Below are 15,469 nucleotides of genomic sequence, written 5' to 3'. Positions count from 1 at the left end.
CACCACAGAACATCATGTACCTCGGTTCACAGTTAAAAGCTGGCAGCATACCTCGTCTTGTTTCCTTTGAATTTGTTTATCGTTCTCAAAAGCTCCTTTTTTAAACAAGACAGCGCAGATTCGTCGTTACCTTGTTCGCCACGCAAAATTACGTAAATTCCAGGGAAGGTTATTAAAGTCAGCGGGTTCAGTGTTTTGTTTTTCTTCACCCATGTTTCATTTTCCATGTAGTCACAGCCCCTAAAGTCTGGGCCGTACCAACGGGTCTGGACCTGCGCTCGTCATTCCCAATCCCGCCTCGTGGGCTGCCGGTAATCCTAAACGATCTGAGGCGCATAGGTGGGGCCCCATTAGGGATGAGGTGCGCACACGTTAAAATTATGCTGTGGCGTGCGTCCAAAGATTTGGTGCCAAGAATGGCGTTGCGCATCTAGGAATGTTAGCATTAGCCAGGTCATCCGCAGCGATGGTCGAAACATTTTTTGAAAAAAAAAAACAAAAAAAGAAATAAATGGAACTCAATACATACACAAGTACACTTGTAAAATCAGTGTTTATTTCTTTTTGTATATTTACAAAATCTTAAAATATGCAGCATGTTTTTGCTTTATTCCTAAAATACCTCTTTGTTGTTTTTATGTGGAACCCATCCTCAGATTTTTCTGCTCTTTCTGTAACGCCCTTAAGTGCCATTAGATGGTGCTAAAGCCCTGACTAATAGGAAAATAGTAATAGAATCAAAGGAAATACGTTAACGTGATACATCGCAACTTGGGAGGTCTCGTTATTGCTTAACGAGGCGCTGAACAGTTTCAGTGCAATTTAAAGAAAAAAAAAACATCCTCTGTAAGACATTGATTTTAATGAATTACTATTCGGGTGTTTTTTTACGGATAGCTTGCGGCGTATTTACAGTTCAAACGATTGTTCTACGCAATTACCGACATTTTTGGGGTCTCTTCACAATTTTCACAATTGGTCTTGTGAAGAGGGAGATGACTATAGTGCAAAAAAAAAAAAAAAGTCAGATTAAAGACAAACCAATAATAGAAACTACGGCGTCAATTTAAGTCTATTGGTGACAGCACGGAAAAAAAGCTTCATTTGTATAAGCTGACATTCATTCATAAAAAAAAGCGACCAAAGATATCAGAAAAGACTTTGAACAGACGGAAAAGCAAAGTCAGTGGGAGGGAGTTTCTCTCATCCCTCGTGCGCCGTCCGTGCTTGCTGTCCTTTGTAAACACACCTGCCGCAACGGGAAAACCCCAAGAACAACAGCAGCTGTTTTCCATGCCTCCAGCTACATGACCTCGGTGGCAAACATCTCTCGTCCCATCCGCGTCACCCACGTGACACTTGTCCGTCCGTCCGTCCCAAAATAAATAAAAAAAAAAAAAAGTATACACAGTAATGACATCATTGGAAGGCGGAATCACGCTGCGATTCCAACATGGCTGACATCCCGGAGTTCCTTTTCACCATCAGTGTTCCCAAAGTGAGCTTCTTCCGTGTCATTTCCAAATCTTGCCATTTTTTTTTTTTAGCTACACTTGCAGGACTTGACAATCATGTTAGAAAGCTGCTCCACCTTAAAATCCAAAAGAACCAATAAAGAACAACGCTCGGCTCGGGTGTTAGGTTAAAAGCGTGGCGCCGACTGACCTTGTGTTGCCTTCCGACGTAGTAGAGAATGGGAAGGGGCTCCAGCGCCTGGGGGACGCAGCACGGCTGGGCCGACGCTCCCGGGTTGTGGTGCTTGTACAGGGCCAGAATCTGATGGCAAGAGAAAATTGATTTCCATCTCTAATTGCCGACGTTCTCATTCGCAGAGAAGAAGAGCAATCGCAAGATGGCAAGGGAAACAGCTTCTGCCGTGGCTCCCTCCCTACCTGTGAGTATTTGTTCTCAGCATTCCAGATGTAGGTGCAGGATCCCATGCAGTAGTTGGCATGGTAACCGGTCGGCCGGTGGATCCATTTCCAGCCCAAGTCTTTCCTGAAGTCGATGTAGAGGCTCCTCACGCAGCAAGTTTCGGTCTGACTGGATTAGAAACCAACGATTATTGTAAGATTTGATTTGGCTATTTTATTTGGGGGATTTTGTAGAGCAACTTACGCCGAGCAGGTGTCTCGCGTGTCCGTCGAGCGTCTTTTCCGCGAGCTGAGGTGGCTGCTGACGCTTTGCGGGATAGACATGGTCAAGATGAAGGGCGGCTGCTGGGTCATCTGCTTTAACATTCCGATGTCGCTTCGGTCGCCGTCGATCCCCGAGATGGAAAAGCTAAAAGTGGCGTCGGGGCTCCTCTGACTGCATTCGCAGAAGAGACGAAGTTCGAATCCCCGCTCGTCCTCTGCGGAGACAAACGTTCGGATTCAAATTTGCCCTAAAATCGCCCAATCCGTGTCTCAAACCGACCTTTGCCTTGGAGCCAGTCCTGTAAAGTCTCGGTGACGTCAAACGAGAGCCACTTGTCCTTCCACTGGTTGGTGATGAAGCGGGAGCCCAGGTAGCGGGCCGCCGGGCCCACGCCGCGGTACAGCTCCACTCGTTCCTCGCTGAGTATGGTGGGCTGCTTGATGAGCATCCGCAGCTCGGCCGTGGTCAGCAGGCGACCGTCTCCCACGCTTCTCCGAATATCCGAGATGTTGAACGATAGCGAGACGTTTTTGGAGTTCTTGGTGGTCTCTGAGTAGTTATTTTCTGCCGGATTGAGAAAAAAAAAAAAAAAAAAACATCATATTTAACGGTCCCTTTAATCACAGTGTACGATCCCAACCATCAACGTAAAGTCCAGTAACAATGGGTTCAAGTATCACGGTTATATTCATCTGGACTGTCGTTAAGATTCATGTGTTTACCTTATGATGTTCACTGACTGGTAACACCGAAGGGTTCAAATGTGCGTATTACATAACATAACTGTTTTTTTTTTTTTTTCATGGCCAATGTGTTTCCCAGCTGCGCACACACATTAGTAAAATTGAATAAGTGCACGCTTGCCGAGCGTGATGGCAGCCAAATAGGAATCGATTCCACAATGTCGAGCGTAAAAAAAGAGGGTTTTGTTTTCATACTTTTTTTTTTTTTGGGGCGACCCCCACTCCTCCCTGCTTGCCTTCAGAGGCCAACGTAATACAGAACCATACAATAAATCAGGGGTGTCCAAAATGTGGCTCGTGGGTCATTTGCAGTCACCTATATTTTTTTTTAATTGGCCAACAACTTTAAATTTCATGAAAACTAAATTTGGCTTGGTAAATGCTAAGATTATTATTATTTTATTTTACCATTGTTGACCTACAGCATCTTGAATTGTGCGCCCCCCCCCCCCCCCTCTTTTACTGCATGTTCCCCTCGGTGGAAAAAAGGTTGGACACCCCAGCCATAAATTTGAAAGGATGAAACTGAGCAGAAATGGGTGACTCTGGAAGGCAGAAGAAGAAGAATGTATGTGGGATTAGTAGTGAAATAGGGTTGCAAAGGTGGGTGGGAGCGAGGGGGGGGGGCGTTGGAATGTTTATCGATGCTGCTTGGTCTTGGCCCGCGCCCCAAATGCTCTATTTTGCTTGCGAATGCCAAAGCCATGATTCCCTCCTCTCCTCGTTTCACGCATACTTTCCGGACTTGGAGCGGAGCCGCACCACGATCGCAGGTCCCACGTCTTGTGCAAGACTTTTTACCAGAATTTGCACGAACAAGCGAGTCCAGAAGGCCCGAAAGAAAGCCACGGCTCGTGAGGGGGAAACCAGATGACATTTTCGGCGGGCGCCGCCCTCGCCAGAGGAACCGGGCCGCGGTGAAAGCCAGCGATAATTGAGTCAAGTGAGATAAATGTGCCAAGGGTTAGAGAAGTGAAGTGAAACAGGAAGTGAAGTCACTTCTACCCAGAACACTGCGGTCCGGTCTTCACTTCTACTTTTTAATTAACAAATCAGACCTTTGATTGAACTTCTCCCGTCACACGACTTGTTGTGCACTTTACTTACACATATGTGCCATCCACCAAAGAAAAACAAACACACACATGCACACACATGCACACAGGTTCTCTCGGCTATGAGAGGTTGTGAGCACTGATCCGCAGGTAAGCCGGGGGACAGCTGTTGTGACAGGCAGGCATGCAGCTCTGTAATTACCAGTGGAAGGAAATAGATTCCAGCAGGCGGCTCCACCCTCACCCTTCACCTCACCCCCTGCTCCCCCCCTGCTCCCCTATTCATGATATCTATGGCCAAAAATGTTTCTTCATTTCTTTTCCTTGTTTTGCATTTTTCCTCGTGTTCTCACACCCTCTACGGCGCAAACAAACCTTTTTTTAAAATGCATCAATACCTACACTGTTTTTTTTTTGTAATCTCATAAAAACAATGTTTAATGAACTTAGTAACAAACGGGAAGCACAAGATGGATCTTTGGACTAGGACTTGAAAGATAATATTTTTTTTTTCTTTGACAGAAGAATCTCGGACTCAAAAGAAAAAGGAAGGGCCGTCGAAAACATCCTGGAAATGAAAGCGGACTTAGTTGGCGCCGCGAGCGAGAGGTGAGTTCTCCAATGAAGGTAATGCCTGCCGTAATTATCTTTTTGCGCTTTTCATTTCTGCCGGCTCGTTTTTCAGTCCTGTCGCTTCTTGATCGCCGACGTTCATTTACACACCGCAACTCGCAGAATCATGAATTGGCTTGGCTCGATTAAATACTCGATGTCGAAGCTCCTTATTTGTGTAGTCACATAAAAACCGAGTCAAAGTGGACGTCAAGCTAAATCCGACTTGATCCGAGTCCCACGCCCTCCCCGTGTTGAAACACAAACGAAAACGATTACATCCTGAAATTCGCATCCCTGAGAATAGTGTGTGTGGAAAGTGTTAGTCATCCAGTAAGAAAAAAAAAATTGAAAAAAGGGAGAGTTGATGAAAAGAACAGAAAGAGGTTAGCTGGTGTCCCACGCCCGTGTTTTTTTTTTTTTTTTTTTTTCTAAACAATTACAAAATATTCCTCCTCACGTCCTCTCATGCGGCTGACCGGGGCCAAGCGCGAGCCAACGAGAACCAAAAGGGTTTGTTTGAAAAGGAAGCCGGGCCGAGGGTCGGACTGTTCTCTGGCATTCCGCTCTCCACGGGCACCGGACCTGAGTCACCCTGGAGATCTCGGCGGCCATCAAACCGCCTTCCTTCCTGCCGAGCTAGCCCGTCACGCTCGCCAACGTGCGAGCGTGCTGATAGCCCGCTCAGGAAGCCCGGCGAGGAGGAGGAGGAACGAGACCCGGAAGGTTGAGGGCCGAGAAGTCAAGTAGTAGCTATCTGTACTTTCTTTCCTTAGTCCTCGCCAATTACGAAAAGGTCTTTGGTGAATGACAATCATGGAAAGAGTCCATAAAAAGCGGTGATGGAGAGCAAGTGACAGGATATGCGAGGGAGAACCTGACGCTCCAGTTACAGGAAACCCAAAATCCCTCAGGAGAAAATGAAAGGGGGAATAAAGCCGGGTGAAAGAGTGCACGTCATGTCTTCATTTCCCCACTCTGCTCTTTTCCATTCGAGCCCTCGCGAAGAAGGAAAAAAAAAAAGCTCATTTTTTAAAAGCGCCTTTGTTTTCCTTCTGGATGGAGGTTTTCGTTTGAAGTGGTGGAGAAGGGAGGCAAACGTGGACCCGCCATGACGCATACAAACAAAGGAAGATGTGTTTATGGTCAAAGATTGTGAGGCCAGATGCTTGGTGGTGCTAACATGTAGAGCGTGTCATCATGTTGGGTGGAGATCTGAAGATCCTTTATGGGCCAAATTGCACTTGAATCGCCGCCATCTCACATGAGGTGCTCGCCTTGAAATGCGAAGATTCCACCAGATGCTTCACGATGACATGCCCACTTGGAACCATTTGATATATCAAGCGCATATTTCGACATTGATGAGACACGATTTTTAACTTGCCTAGGCACGTGTGTGGAGTTAAAAAAATAATTATGGAGTTTGACATGAGATAAAATATGAAATAAAATAAAACAAATAATCAGGATTAACTAATTCCGAAAAAAAAATTCGAGGATAGTGGCGATGGCATCTTCCTCAGTTGTTTGACAGCTGTCAATGACTTTGTAATGATGATTACTGCCACCTACAGGACTGGCAGCCCAATCGACACCCAAAAATGTTTTGGGGTTCATTATCTGGCAGGATTAGGCAAAAACTCAAAATAATTTAAAATGGACACTTTTAAATCAAACGAATGTCATCATTGACATTTTGGACGGCTCCATATCGAGCAAAATGTTCTTTTGTAAGCAAAACAAGGTGCGAAAGTGAATATTTGAGATCGACTCGTCAAGTCATACGCGTGACGCTAATTCGAATTTCATGACCACCGAGTCAAAGTCAAGTCATTCGGAAACTTTAGCCAAGCGAATCCCTCGTCCCAAAACTTGTGTCCGTCAGTCGTCTTTGATGAAGACAAAGAGGAAGGTTGTACTCACTGGTCATGTTAAACTTGTGCAGCACCTTGGCAAAGTACTCCTCCTCCTCTTGCTCCGTGGAGATGTTGGTCTGGCCCTGGGCCTGCTGCTCCCTCAGCATCTCCTTGGTGCTGTTGTAGAGCGACATCAACGTGGAGGGGATCTCCTCCTCGTCCCCCTCCTGGTCCTCCTCGGGTTCCTTGGGCAGACGCAGCTTGCTGAGGATCTGACTCCTGATAGCCTCGATGCGCTTCTTCTTCACCATCTCCAAATCCAGAGTCTTGCACGTGGACATGCTGCTCCCCCGGGCCACCGTGTAGACGGCCACCGCGATCAGGAGGGCCAGCTTCATGGCGCGCCGCTGGAGATGTGCCTCGGCCGAGTCCCGCCTCCGCGCTTCCCTCCCGGCGGGCCTGGAGACCTCGGATGAAGTGATTCACAGGTGGAACGGGGAGGCTGACGCAAGGTGTTTACCCTCAAGGGGTGGGGTGGGGGCGTGGGGGGGAGAACAATTAAAGCAGTGTGGAGAGTCTCGGAGGTTCTGGACTGTGAATGGCTCCTAACATTTGGGTCTTCTGAAGGGCGGGCTACTGGAAGCCCCTGACTCAGCAAAGCTGCTGGTAGCACAATGACGCGTGAGCTGTCAAAAGCCTCGCACTCACACACAAGCAGACTCCAATATTTGGATAACCTCTACTCGGACCTTCTCCTTGCGGACGGCCGCCCTCCCTCCATGTGTCGTTTCAGCGTCGTCGGGCTCGCCAGGCAGTTTCTCTTCACATGTTCTTTTTAAAAACAGTCAGCCAAGCAAAAAAAACCCCCCCAAAAAAACACACCACTTCCTCTGCTCTTCAACACAAGCCGGGAACTCGTCAACACACCAGAAACGGTCGCTCGGACGATCCGCTTTGTTTTCAAAGTCACTCACAAGCTGGCGTGGAGGTCATCACGGATCTTCTCCCTTTCTTGAGCAACAAACATGTGACCTGGCCGCAGCTTCACGTACATCCTCCTCGGCAGTGGCCGAAAAATACTCCTTCCCCGAACTTTGACACACCTTCTCCTCCAGACTCAGCAGCACCACCGAGGGGTGTGTGGGGGGGCGTCCGTGCGTGTCCTCCGTCTATCCACGCGTTTGGCTTTCACCTCCGTTTTGTTGCATCTCCGCCTCCCCCGTGACACGGCTCTTTCTACACGCCTCTTTTTCTTTTCTTTTTTTAGCGAAGAAGGGGGGGGGGGTGTACCAAACTTTCTGCCTCTGTCACAACTTGCCTCTGACAAAGTGATTTGTGGCAACTAAGAGCTCAGCTAACTTTTCACCCCACCCTCTGCCTCCCCTCACTCTCGAAAGCCTTTTCCTTGTCGTCTAATCGAGCGCAGAGCTCCCCGCCCAGGAAACGAGGCTAACTGTTGCAGTGTGAAACATCTGCTCTTCTGTCTGCTGCCTTCTAGTGCACACTTTTTTTTGATGAATGCTTGGCATTGGCGTTGGCATTGGCTACCCACAGCAGGTTTGTCTGTGGGTCAGCCTCACGACTGACACGTCAACAAGCCGTGCACAGCGCCGGCGTCACAACGACCGACCACCACATTTAGCCCATGCCTGTGAAAGTTCAACATCTGCCAGGCCGGACGGAGAGCCTAAAAGTGATACCGCTTCATCTTCTTCTATTGCTTTTGACTTTGACGTCGGTTTTTCCGCCTACCAATGGAGGAAACAAGCCACTTTTATCCATTTGAGTTGTAAATGACCCATAAAAATAACCAGTGAGCATTTCATAAAGTGATTCATCACGGAAGCAGAGCAACTCAATCGACTTTGAAGGACATGCTGCGACCGCCGGCGTTTGATGTGGCACTTTGCGGAGGCAAGGCCGGTCTGGGCTAGCTGCCTTTTTCCCATGAGTGTCACTTGTCATCTCGCCACTTTTAAAGAATGAGCCATTCATCGGAGGCCGACACTGAAAGGGGATCTTTAGCGGCGAGGGAGGCCAGACAAAATCCCCTAAAACATCCACTGTAACACAAACTGAAAGGCAAAGATCAGACACACAACGTATTCCACTGAGTCAACACACGATGCGTGCCAGTAAACAAATAATTGCTTGTCCGTCCCATCGAAACCATGTGTGATGAAATTTTTATGTATAATATTGATGTCATGATATAATATTGTTCGATATAATTAACTGTCTTAATAGAAAACAAAACAAAAAAAATAGATCTGTCACATTTAGGACACACACAATGATGCCTATCAATTTTTTAAAGTGAGGACAAATCACTAAAAGTACTTAATTATCGGTTGGACATAATTCAAATGTGGAAAATCGATGCCATTTTCTACTTTTCCTCATTATAGATATTAAATTAATGCACATGTTGGTTTAACATATTTTCGTAATCTGCAAGCTATATACTTGTTAATCAGTTGTCTATGTGTACGTGTGTGGTCATATACTGCCCCCTGGTGGAAAGAAAGTTTAGGGTTAGCGCCTCCTGTTTTGCAGTGCCTGATTTAGCACGCGTCGTTTATGTTTCTCGTATAAAGAGCTGGACGGATCAAATTAAATTATAGTAAAAAAAAATAAAAACTGATAGATAATGTTATGTTCATGATGTGTTGTATAAATTGTCCTCCAATTCTGGATTTGCTCAGTTTTTTTAATCACCCCATGTTCCAAATTTAAAAATAATATTTGTTTTCATAACGATTCGTATTTCACACTAAAAACAAACAGCAACTTGTAAAACGATATTTTCGAAGCTCCGTCAGTCTGCCGTCTGTCTCCATGGTTACCACGCAAACAACGACACGAATGGCACCGTCACGCCACTAGTCGCGCATTCTGCGTTGTTTCTAGGAAGCACCCCCCCTCCCTCCCTCCCTCCTTCCAAACGCCGTCTATTTGTTTGTCACTTTTTTTTTTTCTTTTTCTAGTGTCTGCGTTGGCGGAGACAAAGAAAACTTATTGAAGTGTCTGAAGGACGTCAAGAAGCGGACGGTGCCCATAGTGACAGCCGCGCACAGCTCAGCGCTGAGTCGTCCATGGTGAGTGTGAATTAAAACCTTGTGCGTTCTACGTTGGCCATTATATGCGTCTGTTATTTTTTTCAACTTTGGCTCTGTTCTGTTCACGGCAAGTGTTACCGATGATTTTGGGCAAGTTGCAATCCATAAGAAGTCATTTAAAAAAAAAAATCTTACCTACTCAATGTGAACCATTTTTTGTGACAACATCATGTCATCTCGTTACATTCCAATTATTCCGTTCTTTTCATTTTAAGAAGCGAGAGCTAGTTTTGCTGCACTATAGAGGGAATTTCAAGATTTCAATTTTCTGCTCTCTCAGCAATACGTGGAGATAAATTCCCCCCCCCCCCCAACATTTTCATCACGTTTTTCCCCTCCCTCAGTCACTGCCCAATGGAGAAATACGAGAAACTGGCCAAAATCGGAGAAGGCTCTTACGGCGTGGTGTTCAAGTGCAGAAACAGAGACACCGACCAAATTGTGGCCATCAAGAAGTTTGTGGAATCGGAAGACGATCCCATGATCAAGAAAATTGCGCTGAGGGAAATTCGCATGCTGAAGGTGAGCGAATGACCTGGTGGGTTAACCTTACGTGGTCGGCTTTGCTTGACCCCGCGTCCTCTGCTTGTCCTGCAGCAGCTGAAACACATCAACCTGGTCAACCTGCTGGAGGTGTTCCGCAGGAAACGACGCCTCCACCTGGTCTTTGAGTTCTGCGAGCAGACGGTCCTCAACGAGCTGGAAAAACACCCTCGAGGGTGAGCAATGAGCAGTTTTTTTTTTTAATGATACAAAACAATTTCTTTCAAATTATTTTGCCTTTAAAGTCAAACGTCCGATTGCCGCTACGTCATGAAGGTCATCGGGTTGTACACTGGAGTGTGCACGGAAACCCGTTGACGTAAACCGACGTCACCCGACAGTCAGCCGTTTCAGGTCGCCCGACCTTTTTTTTCCCCCCACGAGGCCACGCGGCAGAAACCGTAGCCGCTCGTAGGGCTGGGCTGAGGGTTAACCGTGACAACGGCATGAGATATACTCTTTCAATATTTCCGTATCAGGCATCGCTAAACTTGGATCTTTTGTTTCACGTCAATGCTGAATAAAAGTTGGTCGTCAACATTCCTTCCACAGTGTTCCAGAGGCCCAGTTGAAGAGCATCGTCTGGCAGACGCTACAAGCCGTCAACTTCTGCCACAAGCACAACGTCAGTAAGATCTACAAAACATCCTTATGATATGCGTTATGATTTTTTTTGGGGTCACCCTGCCACCCCCCAGACAAATAATTTAACTTCTTATTAGTAAAGATGGGAGTCATCACATAGAACAATTTAAGTCTTACTCAAGTCATGTGACCCCAGCTCAGGTCATTGGCCTGGCTAGTGAGTGTATAAAAAAAAAAAAACGTACGTTGCGCGGTGTCGAGTGTCGGCGCTAACATGAGCCGTGCCTCGTGTTTGTGTTGCAGTGCATCCACCGCGACGTCAAGCCCGAGAACATCCTCATCACCAAGGCCGGCGTCATCAAGTTGTGCGACTTTGGCTTCGCTCGCATTCTCAGTGGGTCCATCGCGTGTGTGCGTGTGCGTGCGCTGGTGTGCGTGCTTTTACCGACTCTCATGACTTATTCAGCACCGCCTCCTCGCTTTCAATGCTTCGCCCCCCGAGTCAATTAGCGCGACCCGGCGAGCCGTCCCGTGTCGGGTTTCCATATGCGCCGTCACGCTCGGGAGGCCTTGTAATCCCTCCGCAATCTTGTCTTATTTATTGCTCACCGTGAACAGAAGCTCACGTCGCCCGTCAAAGCAGGCGTTGGAAAACGACCTACCAATCACACCATTCTTTTTTTCCCAAGATCGCATCTGTCCCAAAAATTTGAGAAGACCTCACAAACCTTGTCAGGAATTTGGCTTTGATGCGTCTTCCGTGTTCTCGTGTGCTCAGCGGGCCCAGAGGACGACTACACGGACTACGTGGCGACCCGCTGGTACCGGGCCCCCGAGTTACTGGTGGGGGACACTCAGTACGGCCCCCCCGTGGACGTGTGGGCGGTCGGCTGCGTCTTCGCCGAGCTGCTCAGCGGGAATCCGCTCTGGCCGGGGAAGTCCGACGTGGACCAGCTCTACCTCATCCGCAGAACTCTCGGTACGCCGCCAAGATTCCGCACGTGAGGCCCGCGAAATGACCTTTATGACCTTGGCCCGCAGGGGATCTCATCCCTCGACACCAGCAGGTGTTCCGGTCCAACGTTTTCTTCAGCGGAGTCAGTATTCCCGAACCCGACACCACGGTACGAGCGGCGTCTGCGCCGAAAGCTTTGTTTTAAGGAGCGCCGATTGTTATCATTCATCTTTTGAATAGGAAACTCTGGAAAAGCGATTCTCTGGCGCGTCGCCCCTGGCTCTTCAAGTCATGAAGGTATGTCCGCATTTTCCACACTCCCTGGATTGGTCATACAAAACTCACATTTGGACAATTTTGTCTGAACCCAAGTCTTCAATGTACTTCCTTGACACCGATTCCTGTAGCGTTCTGTTTATTAGTCTGTGTTTGCGCGTAGGCGTGCGTGGTGATGGATCCCACGCTCAGGCTGTCGTGCGAGGAACTACTGGCGCTACCCTACATCCGCCAGGAAGCCGGCGCCGGCTGGCCCCGCGACGCCGAACAACGGCCCCCGAGACGCCACGACAAAGGCGCCCGTCGCAGACAGACAGGAGTGAGACTGGCTTCTCAAAATGTTTCCGACACCAAAATGTTCATTCCGATGACCCAATTTCTTTGTGTGTGTTTTCTAGGCTCAATACTTGCCCCAGTTAACCAACAGCAACATGTCGCCGGCGCCGGATGTCAAGAAGCCCACCAAGCACAAATATCACCTGCCCAACATTTAGCCAATAACCAGCAGACATTTTGTTGTGGGAGTGGCGCTTCGGTCCGGTAACGCTTATGACACCAAGCTGTAGTTTTGAAAATTATTTGTATAGTTATATAGTATATATATATATAGTTTTCAAAGTAAGCATGATCAACTTTATAAAAGCAGATTTCTCAATCGATGGCGTACCTACTTAAGTGTCCAGGTCCATTCATATGCTGCCATTTTGTTTGTAACGTGACATTTACAGGTTACATTCATTACTCGTGAGATTCCGACTTTCTTTCCTTTAAAATAGATAAATTTCGCATCGCATTTAAGCCGACACACGTCAGGTTCACGACGAACAACAAATTTGACAATTGTGATAACGATGAAAAGCAATGTCTCTTATCGGCCGGTTAAGGATGCGCAGCGGATCTCAGCGTGGCGTGGCGATGATCTGGTGTCGTCGCGGTGTGTTGGCGAAGCTGCTGTACTCCGGGGTCAGGTCCACGCTGTCCGGACCGCCCGGGCAAGAGAAGCGAAAACGTTGCAGCAGGGACACCAGGAAGATGAACAGTTCCATGCGAGCCAGAGACTCCCCCACGCAAGCTCGTTTTCCTGGAAAGACATGCGGTAACAACTTTTAAAAACATTTAAAAATCGGATACCTGGATCCTCGCACGTACCAGCTGCAAAGGGCATAAACGCCGGGTTCTTCTTAAAGTTGCCGTTGCGGTCCAGGAAGTGCCGCGGATTGAAGGACTGGGGCTCGGCCCACTGCGTCTGGTCTTTCAGCACCGAGTGCAACAGCGGCACGACGATGGTGTTCTGTTGACGACCCGACAGAAGTTCCTACAAGCGGAACCTGACTTGGCGGTGTGAGGACTGCGCGGAGAGGACTACCTTGGGAATGGCGTAACCTCGGAAGGAGACGTCCCACAGCGTGTAGTGCGGCAAGCTGAACGGGACGATGTCCAGAAAGCGCTGCACCTCGTGGATGACGGCGTCCGTGAAGGGCATGGACTTCCTGTCCTCCATATTGACGCAGCGCTCTTGGCCAATGACCGTGTCGATCTCCTGCTGCATCTTCTCTGTGCAGGACAATCCGAAAAATAACATGTGTCCATTTTCCTCGCTATTTTTAGACGCACCAGAAAATCTCAAGATCATGATGACAGGTAAGAAAACTTCTCATTACCCTCAAAAGTCATTTCAAACTTCTCATCAAAGAACGCAGTCTTTTGGAGGAACCAACAAATGTCCCAACTTTTGACAGATCACATTGTTTGGGGTCATGTGTGAACCTTGTATTTCTGGATTTTTGATGAGTACGCTGAGAGCGTATCGCATGGTGGAGCTGGTGGTTTCGGTTCCCGCCATGAAGAGATTCATGACTGTGGCCACCAGGTTCTCGTAGAAGAACTCTGTGGACTCGTTGTCCTTCTCCTGCGGGAATACATTTAGTCAGAAGCACATTTTTTTGTATTGGGTCTTTTCTGTTCTTTCTGACCTGTTGGATGCGGTTGAGGAAGCAGTCGATGTAATCTCGAGGAGCGTTGGGCTCGAGGGAGTCTTGGTGCTCCTGGATCTTCTTTTTGATAAAAGATCTTATCACCTCCATGTGGCCAAACACCTTGTGCTGCTGACCGGGAAGGTGCTCGATCAGCCATGGGAAAATGTTGCACATCTGTGGGAAAAAAAAATATCGAGCTTTCGGGGGAGATTTTAGATACATTTGTGGGGTTTTTTTTTGTTGTTGTTGTCATCCACCTGTCCACGAGGGCTGGCTAAAAACTGTATCATTTCCGATATGATGGCGAAGAGCCGCAGGAAGTCGTCGTCTTCGTAGTTGAAGCGTTGGCCAAACACCAGGCAGCAAATCACATTGGACACACTGCAGCTCAGCAGGAACGAAGGGTCAAAGGGTGCAGCTGCAGAAGGCCAAAAAATAAATAAATAAGGCACTGAGGGAAATGCAACATGGATTTCACACGCTGATGACATCATCAGAGGCAACCAAGCTCTCTGTAGTATGTAAGGAATGCATTTGTTTTGTTTTTAAATTCCAAGATGGAGAACCAGATTTTCACAGAGTGGAGCTCTAAAGGTACCTTTTTGAGTCTCAATGTGGGCTCTCATGTGTCGGCTCTCCTCTTGGATCCACGCCTCCATCACTTTGCGACCCATTCCGAAATCTCGGAGCGTGGTCAGGGTGAAACGGCGCAGCTGACGCCAACGCTCGCCGTTTGAGATGCCCAAACCTGACAAAATAAAAAAAAAAGTCATTTTTCTCTTATTAGGCCGTTTTCAGGGAGGGAAAAACATTTTATTTGTGTCAAATGTTTATTTCCCTTTTGTTTACATGAATCATGAAGCCATATGTAGACTCTGACAGATGCCACAAGATGGCAGCAAAAGACTTTTTCAAGTGGACAATGCATTAACTTCATCCTCCTCCCCTCTGCTCAAGCATCCTTGGTACCAAGATGCCACAAGATGGCGTTAACTAAAGCAACATTTCATATTTTGAGACTATTTCTCGCATGGGATGAAAGTGCAGCACTCACCGTAGCCCCCGGTGGCTTTGACGAGAAAGGGCAACTGCATTCTGCCGGTGAAGTCGTCGGCCTGATCCACCAGCGCCTCTTTGACGGTCTCGTAACCCACCAGGATCACCGCGCGCTGCCTGCCCAGGTACACCGTCATCACTGGGCCGTATTTTTCACTCAGCTGGAAAAAGACCAGTGACAATAATGTTGTCCGTCTACATGTGTTGCTCCCCCATTTGTGTTCAAATATCCATCGCATGCTTATGGCGTTTTGCATGGTTTGTTAGCATCAGGCTATTTTCAAAATTGAGTTTGGTGTTGCCAAAGCGTCTCACCTTAAGGAGGCTTTTAAAAGGAACGTGTTTGTCTATTTGTGGCAGGTTTCCGATGAGAGGCAACGCAAGCGGGCCCGGAGGAAGAGCGCCCTTCTCGCCGCTCTTGTTTTTCTTGCCAAGTAACAAGAGTAGAGCCAGCAAGACCCCGAGTAGCAAAATGGCCACGGAAATATCCATGATGAACACTCACACAGACGACGGGAGAGTTCTCATCTGAGACATGCAGTCAGGTCGGT

At 47.8% G+C, this 15,469-nt stretch overlaps 3 protein-coding genes across 18 annotated transcripts in view; 1 reads left to right on the top strand and 2 right to left on the bottom strand.

The window, feature by feature from the left end:
• LOC147054050 (cyclin-dependent kinase-like 1) overlaps positions 1-12,545 on the top strand; it is a 26,023-nt gene extending 13,478 nt beyond the window's left edge. For 9 of the 13 annotated variants that reach the window (XM_085916822.1, XM_085916819.1, XM_085916820.1 and 6 more), the window contains 12 exons: positions 1,833-1,894; positions 4,460-4,546; positions 6,732-6,920; positions 9,396-9,506; positions 9,872-10,049; positions 10,125-10,246; positions 10,623-10,695; positions 10,959-11,049; positions 11,434-11,634; positions 11,697-11,779; positions 11,851-11,907; positions 12,050-12,545. In XM_085916822.1, coding sequence (XP_085772948.1) covers positions 6,805-6,920; positions 9,396-9,506; positions 9,872-10,049; positions 10,125-10,246; positions 10,623-10,695; positions 10,959-11,049; positions 11,434-11,634; positions 11,697-11,779; positions 11,851-11,907; positions 12,050-12,430 — 1,413 coding nt within the window. In that variant the 5' untranslated portion in view covers positions 1,833-1,894; positions 4,460-4,546; positions 6,732-6,804 and the 3' untranslated portion in view covers positions 12,431-12,545. The other 4 variants (XM_085916832.1, XM_085916829.1, XM_085916831.1 and 1 more) reach the window with 4 other exon arrangements.
• tgfb1a (transforming growth factor, beta 1a) lies at positions 547-7,753 on the bottom strand. 4 transcript variants are annotated; one of them, XM_085916836.1, is made up of 6 exons: positions 6,476-7,753; positions 2,419-2,703; positions 2,119-2,353; positions 1,893-2,043; positions 1,666-1,776; positions 547-1,591 (listed from the first exon to the last, which is right to left on the bottom strand). In XM_085916836.1, the coding sequence occupies exons 1-6, from the start codon at positions 6,804-6,806 to the stop codon at positions 1,544-1,546; spliced, it is 1,161 nt and encodes a 386-aa protein (XP_085772962.1). In that variant the 5' UTR covers positions 6,807-7,753; the 3' UTR covers positions 547-1,543. The 4 variants fall into 4 exon arrangements, with proteins under 4 accessions (XP_085772962.1, XP_085772960.1, XP_085772961.1 ...); XM_085916834.1 differs by having other exon boundaries at positions 1,666-2,043; XM_085916835.1 differs by having other exon boundaries at positions 547-1,776.
• cyp2y3 (cytochrome P450, family 2, subfamily Y, polypeptide 3) lies at positions 12,018-15,469 on the bottom strand. Its single transcript, XM_085916817.1, has 9 exons — positions 15,234-15,469; positions 14,917-15,079; positions 14,461-14,610; positions 14,120-14,280; positions 13,860-14,036; positions 13,654-13,795; positions 13,253-13,440; positions 13,036-13,177; positions 12,018-12,967 (listed from the first exon to the last, which is right to left on the bottom strand). Exons 1-9 carry the CDS (start codon positions 15,408-15,410, stop codon positions 12,786-12,788), a joined length of 1,482 nt encoding a protein of 493 aa, XP_085772943.1. The 5' UTR covers positions 15,411-15,469; the 3' UTR covers positions 12,018-12,785.

Source organism: Syngnathus leptorhynchus, chromosome 7, assembly GCF_054491065.1.
Source record: "Syngnathus leptorhynchus isolate UIUO chromosome 7, UIUO_Slep, whole genome shotgun sequence".
Taxonomy (NCBI): Eukaryota; Metazoa; Chordata; class Actinopteri; order Syngnathiformes; family Syngnathidae; genus Syngnathus; species Syngnathus leptorhynchus.
The sequence above is the reverse complement of the archived record's forward strand: the minus strand, read 5'-3'. Positions and strand labels throughout refer to the sequence as shown.

Bases quoted from the DNA above. Each gene is read 5' to 3' on its own strand.
- tgfb1a (XM_085916833.1), bottom strand. From the start codon at position 6,806: ATGAAGCTGGCCCTCCTGATCGCGGTGGCCGTCTACACGGTGGCCCGG. The intron at 2,704-6,475 runs GTGAGTACAACC...TCAATCCGGCAG, and splicing joins GCACAAGTTTAACATGACCA to AAAATAACTACTCAGAGACC. The intron at 2,354-2,418 runs GTCGGTTTGAGA...TTGTCTCCGCAG, and splicing joins GGACTGGCTCCAAGGCAAAG to AGGACGAGCGGGGATTCGAA.
- cyp2y3 (XM_085916817.1), bottom strand. From the start codon at position 15,410: ATGGATATTTCCGTGGCCATTTTGCTACTCGGGGTCTTGCTGGCTCTA. The intron at 15,080-15,233 runs GTGAGACGCTTT...GTCTTTTTCCAG, and splicing joins CTTTTAAAAGCCTCCTTAAG to CTGAGTGAAAAATACGGCCC. The intron at 13,796-13,859 runs GTCAGAAAGAAC...GTATTCCCGCAG, and splicing joins TCCTCAACCGCATCCAACAG to GAGAAGGACAACGAGTCCAC.